Source organism: Balaenoptera musculus, chromosome 9, assembly GCF_009873245.2.
Source record: "Balaenoptera musculus isolate JJ_BM4_2016_0621 chromosome 9, mBalMus1.pri.v3, whole genome shotgun sequence".
NCBI classification, from domain to species: Eukaryota; Metazoa; Chordata; class Mammalia; order Artiodactyla; family Balaenopteridae; genus Balaenoptera; species Balaenoptera musculus.
The window spans coordinates 94424331-94442173 of record NC_045793.1 but is presented as its reverse complement, the minus strand read 5'-3'; the positions used below and the strand labels follow the sequence as shown (position 1 = coordinate 94442173).

General features: G+C 42.8%; 1 protein-coding gene and 1 long non-coding RNA gene across 5 annotated transcripts in view; one reads left to right on the top strand and one right to left on the bottom strand.

The window, feature by feature from the left end:
- Positions 1-15152, bottom strand: part of CDK13 (cyclin dependent kinase 13) — a 113657-nt gene extending 98505 nt beyond the window's left edge. For both annotated transcript variants that reach the window (XM_036864374.1, XM_036864375.1), the window contains exon 1: positions 13793-15152. In XM_036864374.1, coding sequence (XP_036720269.1) covers positions 13793-15015 — 1223 coding nt within the window. In that variant the 5' untranslated portion in view covers positions 15016-15152. The remainder of the gene's footprint in view (positions 1-13792) is intronic.
- A 931-nt stretch (positions 15153-16083) lies between these two features.
- Positions 16084-17843, top strand: part of LOC118901246 — a 50968-nt gene continuing 49208 nt past the window's right edge. For all 3 annotated transcript variants that reach the window (XR_005021312.1, XR_005021310.1, XR_005021311.1), the window contains exon 1: positions 16084-17698. This is a non-coding gene — a long non-coding RNA (uncharacterized LOC118901246). The remainder of the gene's footprint in view (positions 17699-17843) is intronic.

Genomic DNA, 17843 nt, shown 5'->3' with positions numbered 1-17843 from the left:
GAATCCACTAAAAAACTATTAGAATTATTAAGTCAGCAAGATGGCAGGATACATGATCAATATAGAAAAATCCAGTGGTTCGGACTCGGCACTTTCACTGCCAGGGCCCGGGCTTCAATCCCTGGTCGGGGAACTAAGATCCTGCAAGACGCGCAGAGCAGCCCAAAAAAAACACACAAAACACTACTGTAGGACTTCCCTGGTGGCGCAGTGGTTAAGAATCCGCCTGCCAATGCAGGGGACACGGGTTTGAGCCCTGGTCCGGGAAGATCCCACATGCCGCGGAGCAACTAAGCCCGTGCGCCACAACTAATGAGCCTGCGCTCTAGAGCCCGCGAGCCACAACTATTGAGCCCACGTGCCACAACTACTGAAGCCCGTGCACCTAGAACCCGTGCTCCACAACAAGAGAAGCCACCACAATGAGAAGCCCGCGCACCGCAATGAAGAGTAGCCCCCGCTCGCCGCAACCAGAGAAAGCCCACGCGCAGCAACCAAGACCCAACGCAGCCAAAAATAAATAAATAAAATAAATAAATTTATTAAAAAAAACAACAACACTACTGTAGTTCTACACAGTAGCAATGGACAATCAAAATTTACTTACAAAACAAGGTCCTACTGTATAGCACAGGGAACTACTAATTCAATATCCTATGATAAACCATAATGCAAAATATAAAAAAGAACATATATATCTATAGCTAAGTAACTCTGCTGTACAGCAGAAATTAACACAACATTGTAAATCAACTTTACTTCAATACAATTTTTTTCAATTTACCCCAAAAAATTTAACTTACAATAATAATTCCCATTGCAATAGTCTTAAAAAGAATACCTAAGAATAAATTTAACAAAAGAAGTGCAAGGATTGTACCTAAAACAAAAAACACCATTGAAAGTACTTAAAAACACCATTGAAAATACTAAGGAAAATCTAAATAAACAGAAAGACATTCCATGTTCAGGTATTAGATGACTTAACATTATTAAGATGGTAATACTCCCAACTGATCTCCAGATTCAATGCAATCCCTATGAAAATCCTTAACTGCCTTTTTTGCACAAATTGGCAAGCTGATCCTAAAATTTTTGTGGAAATGCAAAAGATATCCCCACCACCCTCCCCTGCCCCCACAATAAAAAAGACAAAAAACACAAAGTCAAAGCAATCTAAAAGAGAAAATTTGGAAGATTCATACTTCCTGATTTCAAAAATTACTGCGAAGTTAGAATAATCAAGACTGTGTCGTACTGGCACAAGGATGGACATGCAAATCAATGGAATAGCACTGAGAGTCCACAAAATTAACGGAAAATAGATCGAAGATCAAGATGTAAGAACTAAAACTATAAAACTCTTAGGAGAAAATATAGGAACAAATCTTTGTGACTTTTAATTAGGTAAAGTCTTCTTAGGTATGATACCAAAGCACAAGCAACAAAAAGAAAAATTAACTAGACTTCATCAAAATTTAAAACTTTCGGGCTTCCCTGGTGGCGCAGTGGTTAGGAGTCCGCCTGCCAATGCAGGGGACATGGGTTCGAGCCCTGGTCTGGGAAGATCCCACATGCTGCGGAGCAACTAGGCCCGTGAGCCACAACTACTGAGCCTGCGCGTCTGGAGCTTGTGCTCCGCAACAAGAGAGGCCGCGACAGTGAGAGGCCCGCGCACCGCGATGAAGAGTGGCCCCCGCTTGCCGCAACTAGAGAGAGCCCTCGCGCAGAAACGAAGACCCAACACAGCCAAAAAAATATATATATATATATAAAAAAAAAAATTTAAAACTTTTGTGCTTAATAGACATCAACAAAGTGATACAACAGGAGAAAATATTTGCAAATCAAGTATCTGTGCCATAATTTATTTATCTGCCCCCCTATTCAGAGTACTTAGGTTGTTTCCAGTTCTCGTTATTAGGTAGGAATTACTCATTCCATTTTACAAGTAGAAAGACTAGGGCTCAAAAAGGATAAGTAAATAAATTGCTTGATATTGCTCTGCTACAAAAGCACCAGAGTTAGTGCCTAAATTCACATCTGTATTATTTTTAAGTCTTTGCTTTTTCCTTTATACTGTATCTCTACCCAGCCAACCCAAGGCACAAGATCTGCCAACCACACAGTAGTCTTTTGGTTGTTCTGTTGACCGCTGCCCTAGGAATTCTTTTTTCTTCTTCTTCTTTTGGGTCCATAAACAATGTCTCAAAAGCTAAGTGACTTGTCCAAAGTTACACTGCTACAATAGCCCAAGCGGTTGCCAACAAGTTACTTGCGGAAGACTCCATTTCATTGTACTAAATTAAAGTTGACTCTCCCAAACACAAGAGTTTGTCTCTCTAGGAGAAGGAGAAATGTTGCAAGTCATATTAAGGGACTTGGATCCAGAATATATAAAGAACTCTTAAGATTCAACAATAAGAAGGCAACCAGCTTTTAAAATAGGTAAAGGATCTGAATAAACATTTCCTCCCAAAAGATATACAAATGGCCAATAAACACATGAAAAAAATGCTCAACATTATTAGTCATTAGGGAAATGAAATCAAAAGCACAATAAGATAGCACTTTAAACATAAAGATGTCTATGATTAAAAAAAACAACTACTGTCAAGGATGTGGAAAAACTGGAACTCTAACATACTGCTGGTTGGAATATAAAAATTGATGCTGCCACTCTGAAAAATATTTTGGCAGTTTCTTAAAATGTTAAACATAAGCTTACCATTATGACTCAGAAATTCCACTCTTCGGTATATACTCAAGAGAAATAAAAACATATCTCCATGCAAAAACTGTACACAAGTGTTCAAAGGAGCATTATTCATAACAGACCAAAGTATAAACAACCCAAGTATCCATCAACTGATGGTAAAATATGGTATATCCATATAATGGAACACTACTTTGCTAAAAATGGAATGAAGTACTGATACATGCTACAACATATATGAACCTTAGAAACATTAAGTTTAATGAAAAAAGCCAGTCACAGAAGACCATAAACTGTATGATTCCATTTATAAGAAATGTCCAGAAAAGGCAAGACCATAGAAACAAGAAAGTAGATTGGCGGTTGTCAGAGACTTGGGGAGGTGGGAATGCAGAGTGACTACCACCGAGTTTCTTTCAGGTTTGATTAAAATGTTCTAAAATTAGTGGCAATGGTTGCACAACTCTGTGAATACACTAAAGACCACTGATTGTACTATTTAAAATAAAAGTAAATTGTACAGTTATTTTAAAAACTAGAAAAAGTAAATAACATAACACTGAAATGTTTCATGTTTATTCTGAAGGTGTATTTCCTTTCCTTTATGTGCCTAATGCAACACTGAAAGTTAAAAAAAAAAAAAAAATGACAGATGGCTGACTTTCTGCAGATTTGCTCAGGCAAACAAGTTCTAATCCACTGAGCATAACCCTGTCTTCATGTTTCACTGAATCATGTCTTGAGACGTGTTTTTGAAGAGAGAAAAAGGAAAGATGGTGAGAATAGCACAGGAAGGGCTTAATACTTGATTTGCAAGAAGGCACATACTTTTGATTAGTCTAACTCTAGTCATCATGAATTTATTCACAAGCCAATATTAGACCCTGTTAATAGCAAAATTTATTGTAGTTCTATACACTAGCCATGGACAATCAAAATTAAATTACAAAAACAATTCCCATTATAACAGCCTTAAAAAAAAATACCTAGGAATTTAACAAAAGTAGTTCAAGGATTGTACCCTGAAACATTTTTTAAAAATTGAAAAGATTAAGGAAAATCTAAATAAATGGAAAGACATTCCATTTTCATGTATTAGATGGCAACATTATTAAGATAGGAATACTCTCAAATTAATCTCCGGATTCAATGCAATCCCTGTGAAATTTTTTAAATTCTGAGGTGCTGGATATTTTATTATCCAAATCAATTTAATATTATTTGTCACGTATCTATCACCTATAGATACAACAGGTGGCAGGTGCTTAAGAGACACTAAGATTAAAAAAGAAACTTACGGAACTTAAAAATCCAGTGGCTGGGGCTTCCCCGGTGGCGCAGTGGTTAAGAATCTGCCTGCTAATTCAGGGGACACGGGTTCGAGCCCTGGTCCAGGAAGATCCCACATGCCGCGGAGCAATGAAGCCCGTGCGCCACAACTACTGAGCCGCACTCTAGAGCCCACGAGCCACAACTACAGACCCCACGCGCCACATCTACTGAAGCCCATGTGCTCTAGAGCCCGCGCACCACAACAAAGAGTAGCCCCCGCTCGCCACAACTAGAGAAAGCCCACGCGCAGCGACAAAGACCCAAAACAGCCAAAAATAATAAATAAATAAAAATAAATAAATTTTTTTAAAAATCCAGTGGCTGAAGCAAAAACAAATTATTACGGAAACTCTCGTCAAACTACGCAAGCCAGAAGTGAAATAAGTCAGAGTACCCAGGGGGAAAATACATATATACAGAATTCTATACCTAGCAAAAATATCTTTCACGATGGAGGCTTTTTCAGACAGACAAAACAGCAGACCTGCACTAAAAGAAACGTTCAAAGCCATCCCTCTGGCCAGAGAAAAATATTATATTAAAATCTGGATCTACACAAAGGAAAGACAAATGTTTGAAAAGGTATATATAAAGGTAGGTAAATGACTTTTCTCATTTTAAATTTCATGTCTATACGTAACATACGTAAGTTATACATATATAGAAATAAAACATATGACAAGAACAGTACAAAAGACAAGAAGAAAATGGAGGTATGCTCTTGTAATGTTATATTATACATGAAGATAGACTGTGATAAATTAAAGATGTATATTACAAAACTAAGGATGTATAAGTGCAGGGAACTATTTTCAATATCTCATAATAACCTATAATGAAAAAGTATATATAAATTACTGAATCACTTCGCTGTACACCAGAAACACAACACTGAAAATCAACTACACTTCAATTAAAAAAAAAAAAAAAAAAATTAAAAAAAAACCCAAGGAGAAAAAAACCTGTGAACATGAGTTAGGCAAAGTTTGAGGGCACAGGCGATGACAAAGAACACAAATCATAAAAGAAAAAATTGCCAAATGAGATTTCATGAAAATTTAAAACTTCTGCTTTTGAAATTACTGTTAAGGAAAGGTGAGCCAGTGGCTCACCTTTGCAAAACATGTATCTGATACAGAGTTTGTATCCAAAATATGTACAGAACTCAATGAGACAAACAACCCAATTCATAAAGAATATGGACAAAACATTTTAAGACACTTCTCAAAAGACACGAAGAGCAAATAAGCATACAGAAAGATGCTCAACATTATTAGTTATTAGGGAATTGCAAATAAAACCACAATGATATACCCCTATACCTCTACTAGAACAGCTAAAATCAAAGACTGACAAAAACTGAAGTCTCAGTGAGAATGTGAAGCAACTGGAATGCTCATACACGGCTGACCAGAATGCAAAATGGTACAGCCACTTTGGAAAACAGGCTGGCATTTTCTTATAAAGTCAAACATTCACTTAACCATACAACACAGTAGTCCCACCCCTAATTTGCTCACAAATAATAAAAACAAAAGATCTATATTCAAATGTTCACAGCATCTTTGTTCATAACAGCTCAAAACTGGAAACAACTCAATTGTTTATCAACTGGGTAATGGGATAAGCAAATTGCAGTATATTCATAAATGGAATATGACTCAGCAATAAAAAGGAACAAACCACTCGAACATGCAACAACATCAGTGAATCTCAAAAGCGGGTTAAGTGAAAGGCAGACAACAAAGATTACATACCATATAATTCCATTTATATGACATTAAGAAAGGTAAAACTAATGTGACAGAAAGTAAATTAGTGGTTGCCAAGGACCACAGGTAAGAGTAGGGGACGGACGGCAAAGAGGCACAGGGAACTTTTGGGGGCAATAGAAATGTTCCAGTTATCATGATTGTGGTGATTCATCAAACCCATTTAATTGTACACTTAAAACTGGTGAACTGTACTATAGGTAAAGTTATACCTCAATAAAACTAGTTTTTAAAATGAATGAAAGAAACTTGTCCAATATACAGGGGTGGGGTTGGGAGAACTCTAATTAATCCAAACCTGGATATAATAAGTATTCATAAAAGTGATCTTGGGGCAATAAGCATTAAGAGAAATCACTTTGGGATGAGATTAATGAAGGCTTCGTAGATGACACATGAACTATGGTTGCAAAATGGACAAGTAGGATTGGCCAATTGAGGGCAGGGCATAAACTAACGTACCGGGGGCTTACAACTCCATGTTTTTAAAATGGTAAGGAGTCCAGTTTGTATTGTCATCAACACATACAGTGAGAAATAAGGTTATTTTGGGTCAGTCTATGGTGGAGAATCTTAAATGCCCAGTTCAAGAATTTGACTCTGTAAACATATTTTACAGAAAAATGACAGAATCGAAGTGGTATTTTGAGATTAATTTGAATGCAGAAAACAGGAAGGGCTCAAAGAGGAAAAGCCCAAATGCAATCAGAATCAACAATAAGGATGTAAGCTACAGAGTTTCGAACTAAATGAGAGTAGACCAGGGCTTCCCTGGTGGCACAGTGGTTAAGAATCCACCTGTCAATGTAGGGGACACAGGTTCGAGCCCTGGTCCAGGAAGATTCACATGCCATGGAGCAACTAAGCCCATGCGCCACAACTACTGAACCTGTGCTCTAGAGCCTGTGAGCCACAACTACTGAGCCCACATGCCACAACTACTGAAGCCCACGTGCCTAGAGCCCGTGCTCTGCAATAAGAGAAGCCACTGCAACGAGAAGCCCACACACCCCAACGAAGAGTAGCCCCTGCTCTCCGCAACTAGAGAGAGCCTGCACACAGCAATGAAGACCCAACGCAGCCAAAAATAATTAATTAATTAATTTAAAAAAAAAAAAGCGTAGACCAAAGACCATTACAGAAGGACAAATTAGAACAAGCAATTCAGTAGAACTCAGGAGGGAAAGGAGATAAGTATTACTAAGGTTTTGGCACTGGATGCTTGGGAGAAACTACTGCCATTTAAAACACGTGCGCACACACACACAAATCAAAAAGTTCTTAAAACTAGACGTTACATAAACAAGGTTAAAAGACTCACAAAAATACTAATACCACAAAAAACACTTAATATCTCTAATACAAAGAGCTCTTAGAAAAACATCAAACAAAATAATGAATCAAGAAATCAGAACATCCAACATACAGATGAAAAGAAAGGCAGCCTTATTAGATATTAAAGAAACACAAATGAAAAAAAATAACGAGACATCTGACAACTCCAAGTGATGGTGGGACTGAAGAAACAGGCATTCTCACACTGTTGGGAAATATAAATTGGTAAAAGCCTTCTAAAAGGGTAATATGACAGTGTATCAGAATTATAAACCTGTAAACCATTTTTGACCCCAGCAATCTTATCCCTAGGAAATCCAATCTAGAGGAGATAATGGGCAAATGCACACAAAAATTCTGCGACAGATGCATAAACATAGAAAAAAACAAAAAATAAAAAAAATAAGAATCTAGCAAAATGGACTTGGCCAAAGAAGTTATGGTATATCCATACAGCAGAATACTAGGAGCCAATATAAAGACTATACTATGGAGTACAGGATACAAAATAGCATTGTAGTATGTTATGTAAAATCTTATGTCCTTATGCATATACGCATAGAAGTCTAGAAGAATGTTCATCAAAATGTCATGAGGGTGATCATCTCAGGTAGCTGGATTCAAAGGGACTTTTAATCTCATACTTTTCTGTACTAACAAAATTTCTACCATGAGCCTCTATTATTCTTTGTAGATATGTGAAAAATAATGCAGAGCAATATCAGAAAAAGAAATGACTCCAATAGAAGTGAAATAATTAATTTAATGGTGGATGAATTAAGTTTGAAGTGTCAATAAAAATACCTCAGTGAAAGTATCCCTATACAACTGAAAATGCAAAAAACGGAAAAGAAACAGAAAATGGGCATGCAGCCCATTAACTACTTTCATTTTCAGTTCCTCTCACCACCTTTTTCATTTCCATTTTATGCAAATTCCAGTTTTTAACCTAGACTTTAATCTTCTCACCTACATTTATTTTCCAAATATATTAAGAACACTAGATTCTACCATAATTTGCATGTGCAGAAATTCAAGGAACAAAATCACTGTGAATAAGTAATACTTTTCTTAATACTTTTGCTTCCAACACCCACTTTAAAGTTTACAGATACCTACATATGAAACAAAGCCAAACAAAAACAAAAATAACAACAAAAGCTTAAGTGATATTCATAGAAAACATACAGAATAAGAGAAAAGATTTAAATGACCGTAAATATGAATATTAAGCAACATTAATTTTCAGCTGGTTTTTCAAAAATAGCTATTAATTTTTCAGAGTCAGGAAATAATAGCTTGACATACAGTCTACTCAGAAAATTTTCACCAAGAAAAACAGATCATTTATTATGATCACACAACAGAGTGCAAATATAAATACTAAGTCTGAATTTATTCTTTTTTTTTTTTTTTGGCAGCGCCGGGCAGGCAGCATGTGGGATCTTACTTCCCGGACCAGGGATGGAACCCATGCCCCCCCTGCATTGGAAATGCAGAGTCTTAACCACTGGACTGCCAGGGAAGTCCCTGAATTTATTCTATTCACACTAAAAGTGACTCCCAGCATCCTTGACTCATTCCAGTAAAGCATAAGCTAGAAGGGGGAGGTTCTTAAATTTTCTCCTCATAAATCAAAACAATTACTTCCGCCATCCTAGAGTATACGTAAACCAAAACAGCAAGTAAATTTAGAGATACAACTGGCATTTATGCAAAAGCTGGTTTGCATTAATCTGTGTACAAAAATATTCAAATTAATTCAACCACTAATAAATACACTTTGGAATTTGTCCTCTAGGAGCTTACAATCTAGTAGGGAAAACACAAATTTTTAAAAGCTCTACAGCAAAGATAAAACAAAGTGCCGTAGGGGTATAAGAAAAGGAATTAACTTTTTCTGGATGAATGGAGTAAAGGTCTCAAGATGGTGGAATTTGAGCTGGGTTTTGAACGCAAAGCTGGAGGCAGAGAGGAGGAAAAAAGGCATTTCAAGCTAAAAGATCAGCAAAAGGAAAAATGTAGAGAAATAAAAGTGCCTCTAAAAATAGAACTCTGATGGAATGGGACCAGATCATAAAAGGCATTACATGACAATGCATTAGAAAATTTGGACTTAACTAATGGAAGTGATACAATCTAACCAAAATTTTCAGCAAACTCTCCTGAATAAAGAATGAATTGGGAAGAAAAGAATAACAGGAAGTCTGATTACAAATGAGGGCTTGAACTAAGGTACTGGAAATGGAATAAATATTAGTGTTAGAACAAAAATGTGATAGAGAATGAGTAGATGTAAATGTCAGGCAAGGTTGGGTCAGAGAAGCAGCAAAACACAAGCCCATCTTGGGAATGAAAGGATTACAGTTTGGAGACTTAAGACAGTTCACCTAAATTCCCATTCCTTCTGAGTGTTTCTGCATTTATCCAACTATCCTGTATTTTTAACACTTTTGAAAAGCATTTTAAGAATTCATCTAAGGATATTCATGACTTATTTCCAGTAAGTACATATCAAATCAGTATTTTATGAGTAATAGCTTTTTAAAAATTCTGGAATGTCTTCATTTCATATATTTTTGAGCACTAGTTTTTAGGACAAAACACTAAATAATCCACAAGAGATACCGCGTATCATATGCAAGTGAATACTAATAAATTCTTTTAAATTTCCATCTAGGGTATGCCCATCTTTAGATTCTCAGAGCCTCAATATTATTCCATAACAGAGGCTTCTGCTGCTTCTTGGTGGAAGAGAACTTCCACATTTCAGAGAGAGAATCAATTATATATAACAATTTATTGTACTGATTGTAACTGGTCTGACTTGAGTGACTTCAGACCAAGACATTCCATTGCAAAACAACCCTCAATAACTATTATTAGTGTCTTCAAAAAATGTTTTTAGCCTCCTATTCATAAAACCTACAAATTAAAAGACAAAATGAGCTGAAAGAACCTTTAGAAGAATTTGGTTTTTTTAATCTTCAAAATGCTGCAAAGATGGCCAGGAAACAGAAATTAACACATAAATATCCAAACAGGGGGTGAATTTTAGCAAAACAGATCATTAAGTGAGGTGGTCTGCTCCCTTGAACCCCATGTGTGGTTCAATACAGCACAATATCAAGAGCTTGTACTTCAGAATCAGCCCAGGGTTTGAATCCAAGCTGACCTTGGAACAAATCACTTAACTTTTTAGAGCTTCCGTTTCCCAATCTATCAACAGGAATGTTCCAACCACAACACGGGTTTTGGAGGTGAATATACGTTAAGTATTTGTCAATGCCTGGCATTCAGTAAAACCTAAGTGTCAGTACCACTGCCTCTCATTCTGAACAGCCCCTCTCTTCAGTCCACCTGCACATTTATTATAAGGCCAATCAGCAGAATTATATGACTCCTCACACCCCAACAGTCAAGTCGCAAAGAGAATATGGTAACCCGGTTACACAGGGGAAAAAGGAAAGCTAAGGAGGGACTTGATGGCAAGCATGAGCAGCAAAGGGCTGAAGTTTCAGATGGTGGCAAAGAGCAGGTTGTGAAGTAAAGTCAGTACAACAGAGAGGATTTATTCCAGGAACTAACACAGAGAAGATCTTCATTCCATGGTCTCAATACCATACCACTCTGAACGTGCATGCATTTCCTCAAAAATATCTACAGTGACAATTCATTCCTACACAAGCTCCATGTGGGCTGGAAAAAGACCACTCTGCTATTTCCTATAGCAAAACACACAGTCTCTATTAAATCCTTACATATCCAGGCCCACAATATTTCACATGCTCAATAAACGCCGTCATCCCTTCCTTTACCCATTTCAGCAATTATTAAGAGTCTACTTGTGCCAGATACTACACTGAGCACTAGGAATACAACGGTCAGCAAGACAGGATAATTGCCTTCACGGAGCTCGCAATCCGAGAGTCTATTCGTTAAACAACATGGGCCACCTATCACCATGACTTAAACAAAACTTTTTGCATTGAGTTGGACAAGATAGTTCAATTAATTATTCCAAAACAGTAATAACACATTTGTTATATTTAAAAATCAAGTTCTTCAATCAACTATGTTAACTATAAACTCTGGGCCCCATATTTTAAGCAGGACATTTGACAAACTAGGTATGATATAATGTGAAATCAAAAACTGTATGAAAAATGAGTTTTTTGACCCAGAGAAGAAAAGACTCAGAAGACAAAACAACTGTCTTTACATTTTGAAGAGGCAGCATACAGGTTTGCTCTGAACTATTCCAAAAAGTTAAACTTGAAGCAATGAGTAGAAGTTACGTGGAGGCAGATTTCTGTTTCACTATGAAGAATTCTAGCATTTCAAGCTATTCAATAAAAATGCCACCATGTTACATTTCTGTAATAGTCTATAATATTTCTACACTTTCCAAAACACAAATCTTCTTTTTTTCCCTTTAAAAAAAAATCAGCTTTATTGAGATGTAATTTAAGTACAGCAAAATTCACCAATTTTAAGTGTACATAAAACACAAATTTTCATTTAATCCTTGGAATAATAAAAAAAAAACAAGTATTTCGCGGTTACAGTTTAGGAAACTGAGTCTCCCAGGGTGTTGCTAAGGCACTGAGCAAACCAGCAAGTCCCAAATCTAATGGAATAAGCTGTCTCAAAGTAACATCTTCCCACCTCTAGATGTATACAGGCACACAACCAAAACGCTGGATGTCAGGAATGTTGGCCAAAATATTCTAAAGCTTCTTCCAAATCCAACCACTTAGAAACACTGGTGGTCAATACAGACACCAGTAAAAGATTCAGTAACGAATGGTCCTCTAGAACGCAAGCCTCATGAGGGCAAGGACCTTGTCTCTCTTCATTGCTATATTCCAGTCCTTAAAACAGTATCTGGCATATAATACGTGCTCAATAAATATTTGCTAAATACAAATAATCCCAAATGCACATACCACTGCTCTGAAATAAATATAAAATACACAGCACTATCAGATAATAAAGGACCTCACTGAAGTATCCAGCAACTAAAAGGCCTGATAAACACAAAATCCATTCTTAAAATTGCATCATACACTTAAAATTGCTATCTAAAGCACTGAAACTTTGACCTACTCCGTCAAAAACAAATTCATCTGCAAAAAATGCAAGCCTTTTGGCAAACCTATTTTAATTAAAGTAAAATATAAACTCATACAAAACACAGAAGCTAGATATGGTGAAATGAGTTTTCAATGTTGATAGTCTTTGCTTAAGGCATCAACTAGCATTGAAAGTGTGCTTGAACCCTGCAAGAATGAAGAGATTTATACAGCTGTTTTGGTTTAAAGACAAACACACACAGATCTCCACTAGCATCACATCTTTACACTTACTAGGCTGACGCTTCAAAGAGATCTAATTTTACTGGTACACATGTTGTACTGAGATTCAACATAACCGTGCTTAGAGGTACTCAGCAGCTGCTTGGCATTACTGAAAAGTAAAACCAATAGGAAAAAACAACGGATGCAAACAATTCGTAATACTCTAAACTATAAGGCCTAGAATTTCTAGACATCTAAAAATTTAAGAACCTGCAGTATCCTCAGGAGTTACTTTTAATTCATTTTGCTTAACAGATAAATATATATCAATACACACACCGTTTTTGGAGAACAGCATTATATAACAGGCAAGGCATTAACAGCGATATTAAAGATTTACTCCAATTTCACTAGATTAAAGTATACCTTTCAAAGATATGTGAACAAAGATCCTGACACTTAAAGGTCTAGTTAACTTTAAAGTAAGTGTAAACAGTAATTTAAAATACTAGCAGATAGTGTGATAGTTTAAGAAACGTCCAGTACTAAGCCATTCACTCGGTGGCTACACTGGATTACACCAACTAGCTTATGTTTATATTACGTTATTAGCAACTGGGTGTCACCACAAACCAACACAGAAACCACAATCTCATCATTTTTTTCTACTTCTTAAAATCATAACTTTGGAAGGTCAGGTGAAAAAAAAAACTATTCCACATCAGAATACCATAAAATGAGTTATCTTCCTTATCTTCCGAATTTAGAAGCGTAAGCTTTTTCACATATTGAAAGAATGAACTTGACAGAAAGGCTGCTTTTCCCACCGCTGTACTAATCATACGAAACATTTGCAACCCACATCTAACTCTGACATCAGCACCTGGCGCCGATTCTCCTTTACAAATGCTTACTCCCTAAGCTGCAATCCACTCCTAAGTCTCCAGCAACGAAACCTCCTCGGAGGGCTTTCAAAACTGTGACAAATCCCCCTCCAGGCTGACCCAAAGCAACTGAGCTGGAAAAGCAAACAGTTTAGTGAAACCCGTTTAACAGATTAACGCCAACACGTTTAAAACGGTGAACCCTTCCTCAGAACCCTTCTCCGCCAGAGCGAGGAGAAACTCTGCCGGACCTGTTGCTTTGTCCCCTCCGAAGCCCCCACAAGGTGCTCGGGGCGCGCGAAAACGCCCCTCCCCACCGGAAGCCCCGTGCCAGGTGAGGTTTTCTCGCCTCGCCGGCCGACTGGAATGCTGCAGCGCCCCATCGCCTCTTGCCCTGCCTCCGGGGCTCTGGCCGGCCCAGCCCCGAGACAGACACCGGGACGCCGGACTCACCTGATCACAGGGCTGTAGGGGCTCCGGGAGCGGCGCCAGCTGCTGCTGCTGTATGGGCTGGGGGACACGTCGCCGCCCCGCTCGTAGGAGCTGTGGCGGCTGTAGCTGGGGGAGCGGCGGCGGCTGTAAGGGCTCGGGGAGCGGGCCAGACGCCGCGAGTAGGGGCTGCTGCCGCCTCCCGCCGGGCTGGGGGACTTGCGGCTCCGCAGGCTCTGCGAGGCCCTGTGGGACACCGGGCTGTCGTCCCGGCCTCCCAGCGGGCTCAGGGACCGCTGCCGCCGCCTGTAGGCCTTGGGCTCGGTCTTGTCCTCCCGGTAGGCCTTGGGCGGCTCCTTGTAGGCCGACGGCGGCTCCTTGGACGACTTAGTCCGGCTCCGGTGGGCCTTTGGGTCTCGGTCCTTGCGGCTGCTACTGCTGCTAGACGTGGCCGAGGCGCTTTTCCGGCGGCCGCCACTGCTGCTGCTGCTGCCGCTTTTGGCGGCCTCGGCCCGCTCCTCGCCGCCGTGGCCGTGGCGGCTGCGGGACTTGGAGGCCTCGCCGGCGCCGCCGGCGCCGCGCTGCCCGTCCCGCCGCCGGTGCTCGCGGTGGCGCTCCTTGCTGCGGCCGCTGCTGCTGCGGCGGTCCCGGCGGGGCCTGCGCTCCGACCCCTCCCCGCGCCGCTGGGTGCCGGAGGAGGAGGCCGGACTCCCGCCGCTGCCCCCCGTTCCCCCGGCAGCCGTCGCCGCCGTTGCCGCGCTGGCCCCCCCCAGCAGCAGCCCCTGCTCGGACTGGGAGCTTACATCCTCGTACTCCACCAGCGGGGTCACACCCCCGCCGCTACTAGCACCGCCACCGCCGTCCTGCTGCGGCTGGGGCAGCGAGAAGACCCGACGCTTCTCCGCCTCCTGCCCGGCGCGGGGCCCGCGGCGCCGCTTCTGCCGCCCTCCTGCGCGCCTCTTGCCTCTCGCCAGCCGCTTGACCTCCAGAGGGGGGCCCGGGCTGAAGCAAGAGGAGGAGGCCGCGGCGGCGGCGGCTGCGGCGGCGGCCGTGCCGGGAGCAGCCAGGAAGAGCAGAGGCGGCGGGGGCGGCGGCGGTTGCAGGAGCTGCGGCTGCAGGAGCGGCAACAGCAGCGGCGGCTGCTGAGGGGACAGGAATCGCCTCCGCTTGCGGCGTTCCTCCAACTTCTTCTCCGCCCAGCTCAAGCCCCCGCCTCCCCCCAGCGCCGTGTCCGAGCTGCTCGGCATCGCCTAGAGCCCGCCGCAGAGCGCGGCGCGGGTGCGGCCTCCTGCCGGGTCAGATCCTGGCCATCTCCCACGCCGGAAACGGGAACGGCGGCGGCGGTGGCGGAGGGACACCGAGCACCAGGGCCGGCCGGGAGACGCGCCACGATAATCCGGGTCGGGACTCGGGTCCCTGGGTTCCAGGTCACAGTGGGGTACGCAGCGGCCTCCGGGCCCGAGGGAAGCAGGGAATCCGGGCGGATGAGCTCCCAATCGTGCTCGTCTTTCTAGTCTCGGCAGCAAAAACACCAGATGCGCTGGGCGCTGACCTGCGGGGGAGTCCGGAGTCCTCCAAGTGCCCCCGGGGGTGGGGGAGAGCGACCTCGGCCGCGCTCTCGGCTCGGGCAGCGCAACGCGGAAGTACCACCTTCGTCTCCGCTTCACTCCATCGGGCCCTGACGTTGGGTGCGAGTTCAGGGGAGGGGAGTGGGCGAGACAACAACACGCCTCCGTCGCCTCCTTCTCCTCGTCGACGTTGTCCTCCTGTGGTGGCGGCGACACACGGCGGGAGCCTCAGAAGTGGCCTGGGCCTGACAACAACTCCCGGCCTAGGGCCTCGCGCACTCTGCGGCCCGCAGGGACGGGCGGCGGGGCGGGGCGGGGCGAGGCGGGGGCGACCGGGCTGCGGCTCACGGTTGGGGCAGCGAGTGTGCGGGGCTGGGCGGGGGGCTGTTTCCGGGGAGATGGGGCGGGGGGGGGCGTTTCTGAGTCTGTGGGGGTGGGTATGGGCCCTGACTTTCTTCTTCCTTCGCCGCCGCGAGCAGAGGTGGCGGTGCTGCCCCTTTCCTCCGCTCCCCCCCTCCACGAGGAGGCTCCTGGTGTGCGCGGCCGGCCCAGCTCGCTCCTCCCCTTCCCTCTCCGCTCCTCGTCAGGAGGAGGGAGGGAGATGGGAGTTGCTGGTTGGGCCCTAACCTCCACAACCCCTCCTTCTAGCCTCGCTCTTTCGGCCTTTCCCCTCTTCGGCCCTGACGCAAGGCCGGGGGCGCGCACGCACGTCGCGCTCCGAGAAAGCCCAAGGTGAGTGGTGTCGGGGCAAAGGAGGCGGGAACAAAGTTGCCGCGCACGGGCGTGCTCGCTCCCGCCAAGCGACGGCCGTCTGGCCCGGAAGTGGGGGAACGTAGAGACGGCTCCACTTCCGATGGGGGTGGGACTCTGTGAAGAAGAGTTAAAGAAAGGAGAGGATTCGTGCGCCGCCCACTGCTGGCGCTGGAGACTCTCGGAGCGACGGCGAGCCGGTCGTGCTTGTTGCTTGCGTCCAGCGCGCAGCAGCGGCTCTGGATCTTCGCAGGGGCCGGACCGCCTGCCTGTTGACAGGTCACGGCGAGAGCAAGAATCTGAAGACTCAGGAATAATGCCGTTAATGACCTTCTGGGCTGGGTAATCACCCCGTCGTCTCCCCTCAGCCAAGCCCGGAGGGAGGTTGGAACAGCTGCGAGAGAGGAAGAGAGGGCACCCTGGAAGAGAGGGCGGAGATGGCGTTAGCTTAAACTATCTCTTGTACACCCAAGTTCCAGGCCCCATCTTGACCTAAAAACACAGTTGGAAATCCCAATCTGGCGCTTCCATAACACTGAAGTTTAAAAAAAAAAAAAAAGTCAATACGAGGAATAATGAAACGTCGAAAGGAACTCCTGGAAACCCCAGAATTTTTACCGGCGGCCTTGAAGTCAAAACATCTTGCTCAAATGAGAGCTGCCCTTTTGGCACTTCTCCCTCTTTCACCTTAACTATCCAAACCTGTGGGGCTGCAAAGCATAACCATTCGGTGACCTCACGTCTCATTTCTTGCATTACTAGGTTAGCCTTTCAGTTACAGACTGGGCACTTGGGACAATTATCATAGATTAAAACTTAAATGGCTTATTGGTTTGGGGTTTTTTAAAATTTTAATTGGATTATAGTTGATTTACAATGTTGTGTTTCAGGTGTACGCGAAGTGAATCAGTTATGCATATGCATATACCCACTCTTTTTTAGATTCCTTTCCCACGTAGGCCATTACAGAGTATTGAGTAGAGTTCCCTGTGCTACACAGCAGGTCCTTATTAGTGGCTTATGGGGTTTTAATATGGTTGCAAAGAGAAGCTGAGCAATGCATTCAATGGCTACATGTAGTCACCCGTTTTCAAGTTTATTTGTTCAGTGCATCACTTGGTTCTTAAACACTTGGTAGCCATCCATCATGCATGCCTTAGTGTAAATACTTTTAATTGACTTGACATCCACTAACACTGTCTCAGTCTGGACTCACCTAAGCTAAAATGAGACTTCACTGAAAGAACACAAAGGGTGTTTACTGAAGAATAAAGGAGGAGGCAAAGGAGTAGGTAACCTTGAAGGCAGTTCATTTCCCAGGAGGATAGGCCCCCGGTTGGGCCACACAGTGGGACCTGCCACGCAGCCAGAAGGATGTGATAAGTGCACTGGGAAACTGAATAGAAAAGTAAGGGACAAGGTGCCTAAAAACGTTTCTCCTTGGCAGTATTGCTTCCTGAAGTTCCTACAGCCTAAACCAGTTAGCGAGTGGCTTTTTCCAAAAAAATACGATCAACCTGCCCCATCATCCTACTTTGAAAAGCCAGGAGTAACAGAACAAGGAGGGCAAAATGGATTTATCTAGCAGTTCGTCACACGTGACCAACTCCAGGTAAGAATATCATCTTCTATCCTATACTTGCAAAGAAAACGTGTTCCAAAGTAAATGGGTAGCTTCCAGTTCAGGTTGCAGACAGAAAACATGTACTAAAATATTTTTAGTGGGGTTCTGCCACCCCATATGTTTCTGCAAAGAG